The sequence below is a fragment of the Podarcis vaucheri genome (assembly GCF_965113315.1).
Source record: "Podarcis vaucheri genome assembly, chromosome: 16".
Classification (NCBI taxonomy): Eukaryota; Metazoa; Chordata; class Lepidosauria; order Squamata; family Lacertidae; genus Podarcis; species Podarcis vaucheri.
The window spans coordinates 38,691,860-38,712,081 of record NC_138754.1 but is presented as its reverse complement, the minus strand read 5'-3'; the positions used below and the strand labels follow the sequence as shown (position 1 = coordinate 38,712,081).

At 46.7% G+C, this 20,222-nt stretch overlaps 1 protein-coding gene across 2 annotated transcripts in view; it reads left to right on the top strand.

Moving 5' to 3' along the window:
* The first annotated feature begins 14,153 nt into the window (after window positions 1–14,153).
* The window catches only part of TMEM132B (transmembrane protein 132B), a 376,300-nt gene continuing 370,231 nt past the window's right edge, over window positions 14,154–20,222 (top strand). Inside the window, exon 1 of one of the 2 annotated variants that reach the window (XM_082204116.1) lies at window positions 14,154–15,236. In XM_082204116.1, coding sequence (XP_082060242.1) covers window positions 15,158–15,236 — 79 coding nt within the window. In that variant the 5' untranslated portion in view covers window positions 14,154–15,157. The remainder of the gene's footprint in view (window positions 15,237–20,222) is intronic. The other variant, XM_082204118.1, reaches the window with a different exon arrangement.

The following is a 20,222-nucleotide window of genomic DNA, read 5'->3' as shown; positions in this document are numbered from 1 at the left end:
CAAAAAAGAAGAATTGCCTTTTTTCTCATGCAGAGAACCTTATAAAGAAAAGTCTAACTAATTTAATAAAATGATTGTAACAATACGTGCAGAAAAAGCACATATATTCGTTTACCTTTTGGCAGTTGGCAAGGACGATTTCCCCACTCTTGTGACATGGGAAATATTGTCAATGAAGAAATGGGCTTCAGTGATCACATTTGCTGACGTTTGCTGCAGGCTTATTCACACATGATTTTTACTTCTTAATGTGCACGTAAGATTTAAAAACGTAATGTGTGAATGGCATAAACACTTGAATGCAAACCAGGGTATGTTGAATGTCATCTGCCTTATGAAGCCTTGGAACAGGCTGCCTGGCTGAACTCCTAAACCCATTTACCAGGCCGTTAGCAGAGATGCCAAGACCCATCCTTTTCTGTTCTCTCCATTTCTCAGTGCTCTGGCAAGGGCAGGAGGCCTCTGAGTGGGCATGTTTAGCCTGGAGAAGAGGAGGTTAAGGGGTGATATGATAGCCATGTTCAAATATATAAAAGGATGTCACATAGAGGAGGGAGAAAGGTTGTTTTCTGCTGCTCCAGAGAAGCGGACACGGAGCAATGGATCCAAACTACAAGAAAGAAGATTCCACCTAAACATTAAGAAGAACTTCCTGACAGTAAGAGCTGTTCGACAGTGGAATTTGCTGCCAAGGAGTGTGGTGGAGTCTCCTTCTTTGGAGGTCTTTAAGCAGAGGCTTGACAACCATATGTCAGGAGTGCTCTGATGGTGTTTCCTGCTTGGCAGGGGGTTGGACTCGATGGCCCTTCTGGTCTCTTCCAACTCTATGATTCTATGATTCTATGAGTGCCACTTGCTAGGAATCGCAGGTTGGCACAGTGCTGTTGCCCTCAGGTGAGAAGGGGAGGCTGGACTAGACGGGCCATTGGCCTGGTCCAGCAGGCTCTTTTTAGGGACTTACATTATGTTCTCATTTTTTCGGTCTCAAACAAAGTTCTCCACATTTGTGATTTTTAAATTTTTTTTATTTCAAAATACTTTGTGAAAACTCTTAAGCATTTTATTGTGAATTCCCCCTAATGAGCACATTTTTGCATGAGGTTTTGACTAAGGTACACCTTTTTGCAAGCAACTTTTCCTAATATAATTTATTTTTTGTATGCTATTTTCACAAATATATGCATCTTCATAAAGACACTTTCAACTAATACATGCATTTCTTGTAAACATTGCTTGGCTAGAGAGATGCATTGGATAAGTATGGATCTTCAGTTTTCCAGTTGTCTTGGAAAGTGAAAATTTGATCTATTCTGCTTTAAACGAGAACTGAATTGAATTTATCCTGCATCTCTAGCAGCATAAGTCCCGCTGAACTAAATGGAGAATGAATGAATGAATCATTATTTGCATCAGCCATTGGCCATAGCAATAAAACAACAATATGATATACAAAAATAAAAATAAAAAGTCAATTATATAGAATACACTTTGGGTTTTGAATCAATAGTCAAATAGTGGTTCTTATTCTAATTGCTCCAGCTAAAAACCTTGCAACCTTTGCTGTCACCTGTTCATCTTGAAACTAAATGGAATGTTCTTGGGACACACTGTTCTCATTCCTTCCTTCCTTTCCTCCAGGGATCTTAAGGCACCACTGGTGCCAACCCCAGGCACCTAGCCCCCCCATTTTTGGGGGTGGGGGCTTAGCACACACACTGTGTGGCTCTGACACGACCTCCCAGGCGATGTCCGAGGCCCTGCAAAGCCTCCGACACAACTTCCAGTTTCTACCAGAAGTCACGTCAGAGATCTTGCGGGGCCTTGGAAGCAGTGGTGGAGGAAGAGGAGTGCGGGGGGGGGTGTGCACCGTTCCCGGCAGCATGATCCCGGTGGGGTGCCATTGTGGTGGTGGGGTGCCATGCCCCCGGGATGCGCTCTCTGCCTCCTGGTGCTCCTGGAAGCTCCACCACTGCTTGGACGTGACCTCCGAGGCCCTGCACTGCCTTGGAAGCGATGCCCAAGGCCATGCCAGACGTCCAACATGAGTTCCGGTAGAAGCCGGAAGTTGCGTTAGAGGCCTCACAAGATGAAGAAGAGGAGGAGGAGTTTGGATTTGATATCCGCTTTATCACTACCCTAGGGAGTCTCAAAGCGGCTAACATTCTCCTTTCCCTTCCTCCCCCACAACGAACACTCTGTGAGGTGAGTGGGGCTGAGAGACTTCAAAGAAGTGTGACTGGCCCAAGGTCACCCAGCAGCTGCATGTGGAGGAGCGGAGACGTGAACCTGCTTCACCAGATTACGAGTCTATCGCTCTTAACCACTACACCACATTGGCTCTCCCACTACACCTCTGGCGTGACCTCCGAGGCCCCACAAGGCCTTGGAAGTGCTGCTGTGGCGCACTAACATCACGTTACATCACAGGCGCCATTGGGCACCCATAAACTGGGGCTGAAGTTGGCGCCCTTGTAAGGTGCCACCTTTGATTGTTTCGCACTTATTTTCTCCTCACAGGAACCCTGTGAGATAGAGTTCAGCTGAAGAATAACCACTGTCCCAATTTCACCCACAGCGCTGCATGGCCTTAGTGGAAAGGGGTTGTCACTCAATGGCAAAGCATTTGATCCCAGGTTCAAACTCTGACCCCTTCGGGTAGGGCTGGGAGTGCCCCTGCCTGAAACCCTGGTATAAGGCAGCTTCCTGTGTGTTAAGTTGTGGGTGAACATATCAGATGACACAGCAATTCTTGGCCTCCAGAATCCTAGCCTGACACGCTGAGCCTGCCTTTCCCAACAGAAAAGAGGATTTGGATTACAAGCTCCTATTAGCCTTTGTTGGTATGGCCAGTGGTCCAAGGTGACTGAAGTTGTGGTCCAAAACATCCAAAGCATGATGGAAGATGGGCTCACCTGTGATGATGGGAAAGCTAGCAGGATAATCCTAATAAAAAAAATTCTTTCCAGTAGCACCTTAAAGACCAACTAAGTTAGTTCTTGGTATGAGCTTTCGTGTGCATGCACACTTCTTCAGATACACTGAAACAGAAGTTGCCAGATCCTTCTATATAGTGAGAAGGTGGGGAGGGGTGTTACTCAGAAGGGTGGTGGGAATGGGAGATAGGCAGATAAGCTGAGATGAGCCTGTTGACGACTCTTAACGACTGTAATAGGTCTTACAGGAAAAGGCAAGGGGTGAGAAGGTGAGAAATGGTTTAGTCATGTATAGTGAGATAAGAATCCAATGTCTTTGTTCAGCCCAGGTCTCTCCATGGTTTTAAGTTTGGTAATGAGTTGTAATTCAGCAGCTTCTCTTTCCAGTCTATTTCTGAAATTCCTTTGTAGTAAAACAGCTACTTTGAGATCTTGTATAGAATGTCCTGGGAGATTGAAGTGTTCTCCTACTGGTTTCTCTGTACAGGATAATCCTGTACAAGCCCAACTTTACCCATCATGACGATTTCTCAGAAGGAAGCTACTACAAACCACTGAGTCTTGCCGACCTTCATTATTTGACCACAGGTGCTCACATCCTCCACAGAACCTCTTTGCTCCAGGAGTGCCCACCCAGGCCCACAGGAGCCAGCCTGGGCACCCACAAAGTCAATGAGAAAAGCTGGCCGGCCGGCGGCAGTGGTGCTGCCTCCGAGACAGAAGCAGTTCAGCTCTGCCCTCTGCAGCCAGCAAGTGAGGCACCCTTCTCCAGGGGGGCTCAGGCATTGAGGCAGAGTTTCTCTGCCTCCAAGTGCAAGCCCCTCCCCACAGAAAAGGGGCCCTCGCTGGCTGCTGAGAGAAGGAAGAGGAGCTGTCAGTGGCCACTGCAACATGGACAAGCGATGTCACACGCACATGCCTGCATGTAGTGGGTGTGATGTAACACGTACCATGTGCAGGTATGTGCGTGTGACGTTGCATGTCCGTGTTGTGGTGGTGGGCACCCACAATCCGGAGGGTGAGGTGGCACTCCTGCCCATGCCCCTAGCATTAGTGCCATTGTGCAGGCTGCTGAGAGGCCTGGGGCAGATCAAAAGGGTAGGTGTGGGAGTCATTTTACCGGGTCATGAACATGCCATCTCCCTTCTCCAATTGCTGCAAGTGATTTCTCTCCCTCTTCCTCACCAGGATTTATTCAGTCTTTGACCCATGAGACAAAACACAAAGGTGCTGGATTTTGCCTCCATAGGGGACACAGCTTGGCTCTTGTCTCCTGTAGGCAAGAACATGTTTCAAAAGCTCCCCTCTGTTGTGCAATGAAGAGAATAACTCTTTCAAAACAGGATGAACAAACACACCCACCTCATCCTCAGTTTCCAGTTTCTCATAGGCAACTACCACCGGGTTGCAAAGAAACACACAACATAACACACAACATAACACACAACTTTGGAATTCCCTCCCATAATGTAAGGTAACTGTCTCTATTTCTTTTCTCTTTTTTTGCAGCCTGCTCAGGACGCTCCTTTTTCAACAAGCTTTTAAGTAGAGTTCATTATCCCAGCCTATATCTCTACTGGATTTGTAATCATTTTGACATGTGAAATGGTTTGCAATCTTTTTGACATACAGGATTTTAATTGTTTTTACATTTGGAGCTGTTTTGCATATGGAGTTGTTTTTAAATTGTTCTTATTGTCAATGTTTTTGCTGTGAAATCGTTTTGAGAGATATCATGGGAAGCAATTCTTAAATGGAATCAAATAACAAATGGATGAATGAATAATATATCTAGTATTTTGCAGGCATTACCACTCCAGCAAAAGATCCCTGACATCTTTAATTAACAAAGTTCCTTCCTTCCTTCTCTTTTGTAAAATGGGGGCATGAGGAATTGTTTACCAAGCGATCAGAGACATGCCAAAGAGGTCATTTGCTTTCTTCGAAGGATGTCTGATTACAGCTGAGTTTTCTACTTCTGGGTCCCAGCCTTGATGGAGATTAGACCAAGGATCTAATCCATTGTGTCTCCAAATACAGGGTCTGTCCCAATTTTTAATTTCTTGGGTGAGCAGGTGGTCTGGAGGCCTGAGAGGCCTAACAGCGCACACATACAGAAATAAAAATAAAATCTTTTAATGCCCGACGTCTGGAGCTGTATCCCAACTGGGCTGTAAGCGGTGGTCTCTCTCTGCATAATCTCTAAATCTAACCATTATTTTGTCTCTTTTGCCACCCCTCCCATTTGTCCCAGTTGGACATAATTGGGGGTTTTATGAATGAAGAGATTAGACTGGGAATCAGGAACAGTAGACCCTGCTGGCATTTTGAAGGCTGTTGACTGAGAGGTGAAGATGGCAGATTTGTTCCCCTCCCCTGAGACCATCAAACAAAAGTTTAGATGCGGTAAAAAGTTTGCCGTTCCCAAGTGGGGAACCTACAAAGGTCTTCTGGAATTCCAAGGCGATTTGATAAGGCTAAAAAAAGGGAAGAAACAACAGAATTTGTGACAAATTGGTTCCAGCATTTTCAAATAAATGAGTGATTCAGGAAAGACAAAGAGAAAGGGTTTGTGGAAGAATAATCAGAATTTGGGAAAATGATTTGTGGGAAGAACAACAAATTGTTATCTAAAATCTACAGCATTTTATTGGAATGGGAGACAAAGGATGAGTTGGTGAAGGAGGCAATTATTCACTGGGTGTCTGATTTCAGATACAGTATAGAACTATCAGCATGGGGAAAACTGTGGAACAACACGATAAATTTTTCAGCGTGTTGTACAATTAGAGAAAGCATCCAAAGATGATTTTCAGACGGTATTTAACGCCCAGTAAACTGGTTAAAATGTACAAAAGAGGATCCTACTTATGTTGAAAATGTTTAGACAACGAGGGCTCGTTAATCCATATGTGGTGGCAATCTCAAAAAAAATATGGGGAATGATTTATGAAGGATTAAAGAAGATGCTCAAATGCACCTTTCCCAAGAAACCAGAAGCATTCTTGTTAGCAATAATAGGACAGGAAATTCCAGACAAAGTAAAAAAAAATACCTTCCTTTACGCAGCAGCAGCAACAGCAGCAGCAGCAGCAGCAAGGGTATTACCTGCTAAAATGTAGGAGGAGAGGGAAACCCTTTGTGCTTTCCATGTGCATGGTGTGTATGCAGCCCAGTTCTATGAAAACAACTAGGCCCCCTGCAAATAGAAAGTATAAAGGTAAAGGACCCCAGGACAGTTAAGTCCAGTCAAAGGCGACTATGGGGTTACGGCGCTCATCTCGCTTTCAGACCAAGGGAACCGGTGTTTGCCCACAGACAGCTTTCCGGGTCATGTGGCCAGCATGACTAAACCGCTTCTGGCACAACGGAACACCGTGATGGAAACCAGAGCGCATGGAAACACTGTTTACCTTCCCGCCACAGCGGTACCTATTTATCTACTTGCACTGGCCTGCTTTCGAACTGTTAGGTTGGCAGGAACTGGGACAGAGCAGTGGGAACTCACTCCATCTTGGGGATTTGAACTGCCAACCTTCCGATCAGCAAGTCCAAGAGGCTCAGTGGTTTAGACCACAGCACCACCCGCATCCCCTTGCAAATAGAAAGTAGTACATCATGGAGCAGACTGCTTCAGGACACTCCTTCCTGACACTGCAGCCATTTTTCTTACTTGCGCGGAGACTGTGTTTTGTTTAAATGAGGGGAGCACTACAAAACACCCCACCCTCCTCTCTGATGAAGTTTAATTCCCCTCAGGATGCAGCAGCTGCCTTATCCTGCTGCAGGTGTGGGCCAGGCCTTCATCCGGACAGCAGGACTGCCCAGGCCCTGTTGCCAAGGGCAACTGAGAAAGGAAGGAGATATGTGGGACTGAGTCAGGACCACGCCCAGTGCCTGCAGCCTAGATTGGCATGAGGGCAATCCTGGGAAGAGGCAGAGATGGGTTGTAGAAATGGGAGGTTGGGAGTGGCAGCAGAGGGCTCACACAGAAGGCATGGTCCCATTAGGCCTGGTGGGGCACTTTTGCTAGGATGACAATGATACAGAAAACTGTGACTGTCGTGATATATGAACTTAGGCCATGGGGAGAAGGGGGAAGCCTTTTTCTGTTTGAGGGCCACATTCCCCTTTGGGTCACTTTTGTGGGGGCCACATAACCAGTGGTGGGTTGTGCCAGAGGCAAAATTGGGTGGAGCAATGGCTGCAGATTTTACCCGTACACACACATTCCCCCACCTAATATCCTCTCTCCAGACATTCAAGAGGCGTTTTCAGAGTTCAGTGACATCTTCGAGTCACTGAAAAAACGTTTGTGATCCAAACAGGGCCAGAAAAAACATTTGTGATCCAAACTGGGCCAGGGAGCGATTGGGGTCTTTATGTCTCTTAAGACAAAGATGGTGAAGTGGCCCAACTGAGCTAGGAAAGAGAGGTTCTCGCCAGATCAGTTCACCTGGCACCTTCCTTAACCCCTTTTCAAAACCCTTCCTATTTTCCCAGGTCCTTTAAACTTTGTACTATGCAGTGGTTTTCTTGAAGTCATTTAGCTCAGTAAAAGGCCCCCCTTCCCTAACTGGGTCATTATAATAGCGTTTCAATCTATTGGTCTCTGCTTTGAAGTGATTTGTTTTGATTTTATACTTGCTGCTGCTGTGTCTTGTTTTCCTGAAACTGGGATTTCAAAATGGTATTTACTTTGGAAGCAGGAGTGCATGTGTGCCCATATATATCCACCCGTTGTAGTTTTTGAATCCACAATAAAAGCCACCTGCATAAAGAAAACTCTCACATAGTGGAGAAAGGAAGAAAGCCCTTTCCCTGTTGTCTTAGTTTAGTTCCATGTTTTACATGGAGGAGCACCAAAAGAATATGAGCCTCCAATGAGCCTTTATAAACTGAAGTGACACAATCCCATAGGCTGCTACCACCAATGGTATTGTGGAGGAGGAGGTTTTTTTTTTAGCAGGAACAATGATGTCGTCTGCTGGAGCCCCAGAGTAACTGATGGACCTTCCTTGCTCGGTTACCAATAGTATGAGGTGATAACAAGGCTCTTGACAGATTAGAGAACTGGGCCAAAACAAACAAGATGAATTTTAACAGGGAGAAATGTAAAGTATTGCACTTGGGCAAAAAAAATGAGAGGCACAAATACAAGATGGGTGACACCTGGCTTGAGAGCAGTACATGTGAAAAGGATCTAGGAGTCTTGATTGACCACAAACTTGACATGAGCCAACAGTGTGACGCGGCAGCTAAAAAAGCCAATGCAATTCTGGGCCTCATCAATAGGAGTATAGCATCTAGATCAAGGGAAGTAATAGTGCCACTGTATTCTGCTCTGGTCAGACCACACCTGGAGTACTGTGTCCAGTTCTGGGCACCACAATTCAAGAAGGACACTGACAAACTGGAACGTGTCCAGAGGAGGGCAACCAAAATGGTCAAAGGCCTGGAAACGATGCCTTATGAGGAACGGCTAAGGGAGCTGGGCATGTTTAGCCTGGAGAAGAGGAAGTTAAGGGGTGATATGATAGCCATGTTCAAATATATAAAAGGATGTCACATAGAGGAGGGAGAAAGGTTGTTTTCTCCTGCTCCAGAGAAGCGGACACGGAGCAATGGATCCAAACTACAAGAAAGAAGATTCCACCTAAACATTCGGAAGAACTTCCTGACAGTAAGAGCTGTTCGACAGTGGAATTTGCTGCCAAGGAGTGTGGTGGAGTCTCCTACTTTGGAGGTCTTTAAGCAGAGGCTTGACAACCATATGTCAGGAGTGCTCTGATGGTGTTTCCTGCTTGGCAGGGGGTTGGACTCGATGGCCCTTGTGGTCTCTTCCAACTCTATGATTCTATGATTCTATGATTCTATGATTCTATGATTCTATGACTCTCAGGTTTAACCACGGATTATGACAGATTAGCACAGAAGAAGTCAGAGTATCAGGAAAACAATCAGAGAGATTGGATACCTCTTTCTTCTTTGATGGGCTTCATATGCAGCACTTTGAATAGTAAATTGTTGGGATTTTTTTTGACAAAATCATTTGAATTTGTAAGGAGTGGTTGCATTTCAGCAGGCTGAAAATGCTTCGTTAAAGTGCGATACAGTGGTACCTCAGGTTAATAACTTAATTTGTTCTGTAGGTCTGTTCTTAACCTGAAACTGTTCTTAACCTGTGGTACCACTTTAGCTAATGGGGCCTCCCGCTGTCGCCGCACGATTTCTGTTCTCATCCTGAAGCAAAGTTCTTAACCTGAGGTACTATTTCTGGGTTAACGGAGTCTGTAAACTGAAGCATCTGTAAACCAAGGTACCACTGTATGTTTCCCAAGCTGAACCCACTGAGTTCAACAGAGCTGGTCTGAGCCTGAAGTCCAGCAAGCAGCAGCCCACCGAGCTGGAGGCCACAGTGTCACAGGCTAAGCCAGTTCCCCGGTTCTGAGCCTGGTGCTGGTGACTAGGGGACTAGCAACCCCAATGCTGGACCGCTGTTACGATACCACAGCACCAGGACCGGTGCAACCTGAGCCAGGGCCCTTGTGGGCATCTCATCCTAGTGCCAAGGAACTGCCTGCCTCCCATACTAACCATACTTCCCTGGTTCCCTGTTCACACCTTGTCTGCTTGGCATCCCTCTGTCTTGAGAAACAGTGGAGGAGTGTGCCTTTGCGGGTGAAGTCAAACTGTTAGAAGGTTGTAGAGCCTGATGTGGCTGTAGAGACCAATATGGGAGAGACATGTTTCGTTGGAGCTGGAGCAGATGAAGGTTGTGCTGCTGCAGATGTTTCTTCTCTCTGTGCTCCTCCCGGTGGTCATTCCTCCTCTGGTCACTGCTGTGGATACACAACCAGAATGTCTGTCTCCAGGCACTGTAGTCGTTTCAAGGGATTCCCACACGGCAGCGTTGATGCTGTCAGCCTTCATGTCACATTTGCAGTCATCTTTGTAACACAGAGTTGGTCTACCAACAAGCTTGGTGCCTGAAGCCACTTCCCCATAGACCACGCCCTTGGGGATCCTGCTGCCTTCAATTCTGTGGACATGACCAAGCCAGAATAGACGTCACTGAGACATGAGTGCAAACATGCTGGGAAGGAGAGCGTGGGAGAGCACGTCTTTCTTTGGGACTCTGCATGCAAAGGTAACATTTACCGGTATATTTGTTGACCCACCCGCTTTTGCCACAGGCCTCCACCCCACATTGGCATGTGGTCCCTCCAGAAGGAAATGTGGCTGCTGGACCTAAAAAAGTTCTACACCAATGGCAGCAGCAGCAGCAGTCGTCCTGCCACATGGATGATCAGGAATGTGAAGCCAAACCCCAACATGCCGACTGCTGCACAGCCCTTTGCCATCTCAGTATTCTACATACTGTCTGTTGAACCTAATAAATTGGGATTGTGGTAGGGGCTGCTACTCTTTCTGGGTATATAATACCTGTCTGTATTGATGAAAGCTGACACGCTGAGGTCCAGCACTTCTGAATTTGCCACTAAATTACCCTTTCAAAAATCTTTCCATTCACCTTGGCGTATGCTGTTGTGTGATGCACATTTTAAAGGTTTCTGAAAGTTTATTTTGACTACTCATTACTTCAGGTGTGTTTGGATTTTTAGCTGTATTTCTGTTTATATAAACTCAACTTGTTGGACCAAAGTGTGATTTTGTTGCGACTTCACCCGACTTTTGGCGTTGACAGGTCCAAAAACGCGAATTACGTTATCCACTTAAAACTCACAATATTTTTTGGTTTCCACAAATTCCTGGGCACTTGCCGCTAATGACTTATAATTGTTGATCTCGTTTAGGTACCTATTTGGGCCACCAGAGTGCCTGTATTAATGGGATTGATTCAATATTCTTATTAATGTCATCTGCAGATGTTTTATAAAACATTTTTGCTTGTTATATTTGCAAATTAAAAAACAAAAACAACTACTGCACATTTTCATTTTGTACTGCATTGTCTTTTATGGTCTGGAAATGTAATTGTGACAGGAGAAGTAGACATGTTATTTACGGTATTTAAAAATGTAGCGATAACCATCTGCCATGGGATACGACTTCACTGCGCATCCTGTGTCAAACAGTCTTGGGGTTCTGAACTGCATCCAATGTCCTGTGCGCTACCCAGGCCTTTGAGATCTGGGGGGTGGGGTGGGGTGGGTGGGGGGCACAGCAAAGTGACAGGCTGCTGATCATATTAAAGATACATGAAGGGGAGAGTGGCTGGTGGATGGAGCTCTCACTCAGGTAGCCCCAAGAAACAGGCTTTGAAACAGATGGGTTTTACCTAACAGCGTTTGTACACAAAGATGCTTTGTGCATTTCCGGGAATAGCAGTATCAGGGAAAGAAAGAAAAGGAAAACCATGGCTGTTGCTTGGCCATCTCTCTTTAAAAGCAGCACGGCGGATGCAATAATTACACCTGCCTGCCTACCCTCTCTCCAGCATTATGCAGCCAAGACCATTCACCTCTCGTGCAATTCCAGTCATGCAATGCCCCAACTTAAATCCTGACACTGGCTTCCTGTCGACTCCTGGATCCTGGACAAAAGCTGTACTTTCAAGCTTCTCTGCTAGGGCCTTGCACCCCATCTCTCTATATACGGTAACATCCCTGCCTGGGACCTTTGCTCAGGGCCAGGGCAGCTGCTAGGGACACAGCAGGGCCCATTGCTGATAGATGCCCTAGCCCCCACCCTAAATTCCACCCCCCCACTCCAAAACGTGACTAAGGCTGTGATCTCATACACATGTAGTTGGGAGTGTAACACACACACATTTATTTATTTATTTATTAAATTTATATGCCGCTCTGTTTACAGCATAGAAATACAAAATGGAAACACAAAATACACAATACAACAACCAACTAACAAACAAAAAAAGCCAATAGCCCCCTCCTACACAGTGGCGTAGCATGGGTTGTCAGCACCCGGGGCAAGGCAAGTAATTTGCGCCCACTAACCCGAGGCAAGGCAAGTAATTTGCGCCCCCTAACCCCTAACCTGCCGCCACTGACAGCTTCTTCTTGCTGCTGCCTGGTCTGGTCTGGTGTGGTTCTCTCCCGCGCTCAGCGCTGTGCTGGGTGGCCGCTGCACTGTCCCTCCCCCAGATAGTCCCTCGCTCTCTCTCCGCTCCGCAACGCAACACACGCCTGGCACCCTCCCCCTCCACAGTGGGCGGCGACCCAGCGGCTCGGATCGGATTCGCACAGCCAGCACTGCAGTGAGAGAGAGTGAGTGAGCCAGGTAGGGGCAGAGAGCTGAGAGTGCGAGCGCGCCCCCCCCCCCGATGTTGCGCCCGGTGCGGCTGGCCCCCCCTGCACCCCCCACGCTACGCCACTGCTCCTACAAACTGGTTTCCATTGTTTGTTTAATAGCCAAAGGCCTGGTTCTATGGGGAGGTTTTTGCCTGATGTTCCACAAACGCGGGGCCACTGCAGAAAAGGCCTTAGAGGATGATTTCAGGGTCTTGGTAGGTTCCTGTGGGGAGAGGTGGTCCTTGAGGTGGTCCAAATCACTTAGCTAAGAGTAGTACTTTTTTTCTGGAGGTACACAAGGGTACGCAGTACCGGCACAATTTTTTTCTAGAAGAAAAGTACTGGTTTAAAATGTGGCACCTACTGTAACAACTTCATGGTGAGTAAAAAGGTAAAGGGACCCCTGACCATTAGGTCCAGTCACGGACAACTCTGGGGTTGTGGTCTCATCTCGCTTTACTGGCCAAGGGAGCCGGCGTTTGTCTGCAGACAGCTTCTGGGTCATGTGGCCAGCATGACTAAGCCGCTTCTGGCGAACCAGAGCAGTGCACGGAAACGCCGTTTACCTTCCCGCCACCTATTTATCTACTTGCACTTTGGCATGCTTTCAAACTGCTAGGTTGGCAGGAGCTAGGACAGAGTAATGGGAGCTCACCCCGTCGCAGGGATTTGAACCGCCAACCTTCTGATCAGCAAGCCCTAGGCTGTGTGGTCTAGAAGAAAAGCAGTGGATAAAGGGTACAAAATGCATGCAAAATAAATAGGAAATGAACAGGAACTCTCATGGGAATGAGGCCTCCTGGAGGACGCACAGCTGTGCCGTCCAGCAGAGGCGAATAGCTGGGGTGGCTGGTCCCAATCATCTTTTACCTGAAGCAGTTGCCTCACTCTGTCTAATGGTAGAGCCGCTTGGGTCAGGAGTTGCAAATTGCTCAGCTTGAAAGGCTTTTTGTAGGGGATGACACCTGTGCGGCACGATCTAAAGATGCAGAATTGCTGTTACACTTCCATGCCTGCTTACTTGGGAGTAAATCCCACTGTGTTCATTGAGAGTTACATTCCCAAAGTGTGCATAGAGAAGGAGCTTTGACTCTCATCTGAGGCTGTACCCTTCCCTGGGAATAAGCCTGCAACACACTGGGACTGAGTCAGGGACCTGGGCCTCAAGGCACTCCCAGCCCCACCGGGAGATGGTGGGGATCCAACAGAGGGCTTTTGCAGACTCTGATACTCAGGCTCAGCGCTTTCCCTTCATCTCCAGCCTGCCTCCTTTATGGCCTGCTCTCCAGCTTCCCATACACACAACCCCACACCCATGCTGCTCCCATCTGAAGGCTTTACTTTGTCTCACTGCTCCCACTGCAAGCTCACTCCTGAGCAAAACAGCGCCAGGGCTCAGAGCTGTCCTTTGCAAAGCTCCCACTCTTTTCTTTCAAGTTTGCACCCAAATTCTACTCAGAGTAGACCCGCTGAAGCGAATGGAGCTCAGCCAGACTTTCTCCTATCGATTCCAGCGGAGCAGGCCTGACCCTGCCGCCTCCTGCAGCGCCGATCAGCCGCGGCCGCCTGTTTCGTTCTCTGGAAGTCAAGCAGCCGGCGCTCGCTCCATTTGCCAACGAAGGAACCGCGTCACGCGTTCACACGACGCAGAACAAACCCGGAGCGGCAGCCCTTCTCTGCCTGCGATTTCCTCTCCGACTCCGTTTTGTTTTCATCTCTGTCATCCAGAAAGGCGCCCCCCCCGAAATAAAATAAAATAAATGTGAGACCGGTTTAGGGGAGGGGGGGAGGGGAAACCTTCATCTCTCTCTCTCCCCCCCCATCCCTCCAGGCTGTCCTCCCCCAGGCAAGGAGATTGGCTAAGATAGTTTGTCAATCGCAGCTCTTTCCCCTCCCTCCACCCCCTTTCCATGCCATCCCACTCATCTCTGGCTTTTTAGGAGAGAGAGAAAAAGAGAGAGAGAGAGAGGAGTTTGAATCAGTCAGCAGCCAAGCTGTGAGCGCCTCTCCCCGGCATTTATTCCCACCCCCCTAAATCTAATTTAATTGCATCTTTAAAGGGGGTGAGGAATTGGGGGTGGAGTGGGGGCGCCTGTGCGTGGAAAATGGGAGAGGCATGGAGGAGCCAGCCGACCAGTTGCATCGGGCAAAGTCTCCGCAAGGCAGCCGGCGCAGAGCTGCGCTAAAGACCCGGCGCGCCTGGCAATCCGGATCGCCGCCGCCGCCGCCGCTGCAGCCAAGAAGGAGCTGCTCCGGAGTCGTAAGGAGAAGCTCTGCCCGGGTGGTGGTGTGTTTTTTTGGAGGGGTGGGGAGGGCGGAGGAAGAGGAGGAGGCGGCGGCGGCGGCAGAAGAAACCCCAGATGTTTGGAGGCGATCTGGAGGGGGCACAGCTTGAATTTTAGGGGTGCAAGCGGAGGAGCGCACCTGACCGGGACCCCGATTCTTCGAAGCAAAAGATCGAAGTCTATTTTTATCTCTCTCTTTTTGCTGCTGCTGCTGCTGCTTTCACGGTTTTATTTATTTCTTTAAAGGGAAAGCTTCATTTGGGATTTAATTTCACCTTCCACGTCTCCTCCCCCCCCCCCACTTTTCTTCTTCTAGCGAGGAGTGAAGGGGAGAAAGCGCTCTCTCGAATCGTTTTCTTGGGTTCGATTCGGAGCCGCTGAGCAAATCCCTCACCCCCCCCCTTTTAAAAAAAGCACAGGTAGTTTTTGGATTATATGGACTGCAAGCAGGTTGGAAGGCGGACTCCAGAAATGCCTGCCGGTTGAAAAAGAGCCCAAATCTGAAATACGGTTTAAATAAAATAACATATTTATTGGTCCCCACCCCGCCCCGCAACCAGGAAGACCTTCCGGTGTGGCGGTGGGGTTTTTTTTTTTTGGAGGAGTTTTGCCTTCGCGCAGCTTTTTCTCTCAACTGCTTGCCTGCCTTTTCGAAGCCCTCACCATGACTTCTCCTGGGCATGGAGCGACGCTTTCCAAAGGCCTTTTCCTGCTGTTGGCGCTCGGGGCACTTCTCAGCGCAGGTAAGACGCAAAAAGTTTGACTCTTAACCTGAAAGTTCTTTTTAAATTCCTTTTTCCCAGAAGTCTTTTTTCCATTTGCGGGCAAAGCTGAACGCAAGAGAAAGGGGTGTGTTGGTGGGCGTGTGTGTGTGTGTGTGCCTGTGTGTCTGCCTGCCTTTTGGAGTCATTGCTCATCTTCTCCCCACCTGCAAAATGCACTTTGCAAATATGGAGTGTATTTTTTTTGCCTTCCAGAGTAATTGTGCGTGACTTTCAAAGTTTTATTTTATAATGCCTTGGAGTGAACTGGACGATGTGTATGTGTTTTTCTTTTTAAAGGCGAGATGCCTGCCAAAAACTCCCCACAAACCAGCAAACTAAGTCCTTGGGTATATAATAGGCTGCCTTTGGTGAGAGGAGGGCATGCACTCTGCACATGCTAAAGATGCTCTTTTTCTCTCACGTAGGATAGGTCTGAAAGTCGCGACTAGGTCAGAGCCTTGTGATACAGAAATAGACAGTGGGGCCCCAGCCAGTTAAGTTCTGCTTAAAGTAGACCCAGTGAAATGAATGGACCCAAGTTAGTCATGTCCATTAATTTCTATGGATTTAGTATGACTTGGATACATCCCGCTCTCTACAGAATGCGATGCCACTATAATAGAATGCTAGGATTGTAGAGTTGGAAGGGATCCTGGGGGTCATCTAGTCCAGCCCCCAGTGATGCAGGAATCTCAGCTAGATTGCAAGAGCCTTAGTTGTTGATGCTTATCTTGCTTACAACCCCTGTAAGTTGGGTCAATTTTATTACCCCCCTATCACACATGGTGGACTGAGGCCATGAGAAGCTCTGCAGTGGGCAGAGCGGAAAGGTGAATGTAGAACCTCCATCGCTTCCATGCTTAGCTAGCTCCCCAGTTGTCATGTCTGTCTGTCTCTTCCTTCCCACCCACACGTGTGAAAATTGCTGCCTTAGCGTCATCTCATATCTCCGGCAATTAAGGGTGCCACTCCCACCTCCCCCGTACATGGCGAAGCCGAAATTCAACAGGTGAAGCTCTCCCCATCTCTGGCTACTGTTCTTGGAAATAAAGCTAGCCTAGGCGCACTGATTTCTGCTTCAGACTAGAGTTTTGTCCTCCCTGACAGGCTACTCTTAAAAGTGCAGGGGATAAGGTGTCATCTGCCAAAATAGCTCAGCTGGGAGAGGGTTAGACTGAAGATCTAAAGGTTCCTGTTTCGAGCCTGGGTTTTGAGAAATGCTCTGGTCTAGCGTTTGTGGCTTTGCATGATGGAAGGTCCCAGGTTCAGTCAATGGAGTCTCCAGACAGGGCTGTGAGAGACCCTGTCCAAAACCCGGGGAGAGCTGCTGCCAGCCAGTGTAGACGAGGCTAAACTAGATGGACCAGGATTCTGACTTGGCATTAGGTGACTTCCTGTGTAAGGTGGCAACCTTGTTATAAATTTCCCCCTTGAAATCACACTGATTTGATTAAAGAAGAAGAAGAAGAAGAAGAAACAACTACACTGAGACTAGAGTGAGGGCAAAGAAGGAATAGTCAGACTCTTTTGATGCTCACCATCTTTTCCAGTGACATTTTTTTATAAGGCGCTTGGTAACCCTGTTTGCTCAGAAGCAAACCTCTCCTGGTTTCAGTGGAATAACCCTTGCAAGTCTTGATTTGCGACGCCTGTTCCCATTTTGCAGCTGGGGACAGCTGACCCTGGGAGACAATATCCTGAACTATGCAAGCTGACTCTGGCCTTAAGGGTCTACATGCCTGATTGACAGCCTTATCCCAAACATATTTACTCAGAAGTAAACTCCGTTGAGTTCAGTAGGACTCGTTTCCTAGTCAGGAGTGCAGTCTTATTGGCAGGTCTTGGAGACGTGTTACCTTTTCTTACCCATGAAGAATGTTTGCAGAGGCACACGTCCTTCCATCTTTATTTGTGCATGTATGCATGTAGATATACCCAACTCTCCAGTTCTGTGATTCTCTGATATTATGAACATGAATGTTCACAAAGTAACAGCAGCAACAATTTTATTATTTGTACCCCGACCATCTGGCTGGATTGCCCCAGCCACTCGGGGTGACATAACCAAAGGCCGATGACAGTCTCTTGGCTTTGCAATCCAAATTTAAAGGAAGGAAGTGAGAAGCAACCAGAGGTGTATATGAAATAATCATAGAATCATAGGGTCCTCTAGTCCAACCCCTTGCTATGCTGGAATCTCAACTAAAGCATCTATGAGAGATCCACCCAACCTCTGCTTAAAGACCTCCAATGAAGGTCCACCACCTTCCAAGGTTGAACAGTTCTTACTGCCCAAAAGTTTTTTTCTGATGACAGGAAGTTACCTTATATGGAATCAGACGATTGGCCATCCAGTCCAGTCTTGTTCTGGACAATACTCTGGGGTTTCAGGCAGGGGCCATTCCCACCCCTATGTGGGACCTAGATGCTGTACCACTGAGCCGCAGCCCACAAGTGCAGCTGCAGGTTTATTCTTTCAATGCTTCTGTTCCGTTACAGCGGAAATCCTGTGCCCATTTCCTTGGATGTGTGTCCTGTGGATCGGAGCAGAGCAGGTTTCCTAGTAAATGCACATCCAAGCTGCAAATGGACTCAGGGATGGGGTGAGCGTTGCGGTTAAGCCAAAGGCTCAGATTAGCAACCCACAACCCTAAGTGCTCAGTGAGGTCTCTGAACTGTGTTGCAGAATGGCAAGAATGCGCTGCTGTCTGGGAACTTCTCTGGGGTCGGGGTAAAGAAATATGAAGACTTCCCAGCAAGGAATTTCTCTGAACTGGGCCCTCTCTAGGCTTGCAAATTTCCAACAGGAATGGCAGGGCACGAGGGCAGAAGTGTGCATTCCCTGTTCACGACCCTTTCTCTGCAAACCCCTCCACCCACAAAGTGATTGTTCAGGTTTGCTTGTGTATACATGTCTCCAAGTCTCTCAGTTGTAATGCACAGCTTCACCACTGTGTTCAGTAGGTTGTGGGTGATGATTCCCAGAGGACTGGAGTTTACAGTGACATCTTTCAACGCAATGACTGTTATTTGAGTTTGGCATCTGAGAGTTTTTGTGTTTTGCTGAGTTTCTTTGCAGAGCAGGGAGGCTATTTTTGGGTTTTGTTTTGGTCTTTTCAAACAAGAATGGAAGAGAAATCTGATTTAGTTTGTGTCTAGAAGAAGAAAAATTCAATTTGCACTTTCTGAAACAATAAAAACTCACCTTTCTTTTTCAGCGCACTTCTGCAGCTAAGTAATGTGTACAAAATCCATAAAAGTGTGCCTATAAATGTGTATATAATTGAAAATAATGGAAATGTGGATTTATTAGGGGTAATTTCTTTGCAAAATTGTGTATACAAATCTGCATACAAAAATGCATATATTAGGATGAATTTGCACTAATCAATCAAGTTTTTAATGAGGACTTGAAAGAAAAAGATTCCAAACTGACGTAGAAAATGTGAAGAACTGAACTGAAGATTAGAAAATAAAGAAATTCAGGGAATCTGATATTGACATATCCAATTATCACTGCTTTTTAAAGAAACCATTATTACTTTTCATTTACTTTGTATAGTCAAACAGTTACCAACAGTTTTTACACCCTGATTTTATTAGCGAAGGCTATTTCTAAAAGAGAGGATTGGAGCTGCATGGACTTTGATATAGAAATTGAGCTGGCTTTGTCTACGCAAGGGGCGCTTGAAGACTATAGCTATTTTCTGGTGGTATTCAGTGAAAGTGTGGCAAAATCAGGCTCCAGAATCATAGTTGGTTTGGAATCTGCTCCCCAACAGCTTTTTTTTGCAATAAACGAAGTGGTGAAGGAACAGTGTGGGATAACTTTAGCTTGATGCAACATCAAGCTAACCTCCCTGCTAACAAATCAAAATGAATGTTCAATAAATAGGCGACATTGCCTAACCTCCCTGCAAACGTGCAAACAAATGCTCAATAAGCTGGTTGTCTGCAAGGGATCTGGGATTATTGGTTTGATTTAATTGGGGATTAGTGTGTCCTTGTCTCCCTGCTTTGCCACAACATTACATGATGCAGCAGGCAGATAGCTCAACAGCAGAGCATGTGCTTTGCATGCAGAAGGTCACAGGTTCAATCCCTGTCATGTAATATCTTTTTTTTGTTTTTAAATAAAGGCTTGAATATCAGGTGATTGGGAAGGCCATCTGCCTGGCATCATAGAGAGCTTCTGCCAGTCAGAGTAGTTAGGATAAGGCACTTTTATCTTCTGGAGAAGTGTTCTCACAACAGAAGCACACCTTTTTCGTTAACAAAAAATAGGGCAATGGGCACCTCTGATAGCAATGACTTATTTTTTTTTATTAGAAGTTTTTCCTTAGAATCTCCAAACATTCAATTTTCACATCACATAGTTTCACTTATTGGACCTCCCTCAATTCCTCTGGTAATCTTCCGTAGTTATTCCTCTACCTACACATTTCTTAATTATAATATCACCTTTAAGTAAATTTTCCTATCTTCATTTTCTTTCTTGCAATATTTCTTTTTTCCCCCACAAAGCTTCTTTAAAACACACTAGTGTTGTATAATCCTCACATACAGTTTTCAAATACTCCCTAAATTTTTCCCAGTCCTCCAGAAACTTATGGTCTCTTTGAAATCTGATTTCCCCCGTTAATCTGTCCAATTCTGCGTAGATAGCAATGACTTATTGCCTCTTACAGCCAAATGCTGAGAGAGTGTAAAAGCATTGCACATCCCAATTTTTTAAGAATTTAGGAACCCCCCAGCCCACACTGAGCCACTATCAGAAGCCTGGAAAACTCTCAGCTTGATAGACCATTGATCTTGCCCACCAGGGAGGCAAAACCTTGTTTTGCTCTTCTGTAGCTTCAGGGCTGCACCTGTTTGTATCTTTTCATCCTGGGGTCCAAGAGAGATGAATGGCTTTTAGTGTTGCTTGTGTGCAGGCTTTGATCATTGTGGTTTTGGTCCTTGGGA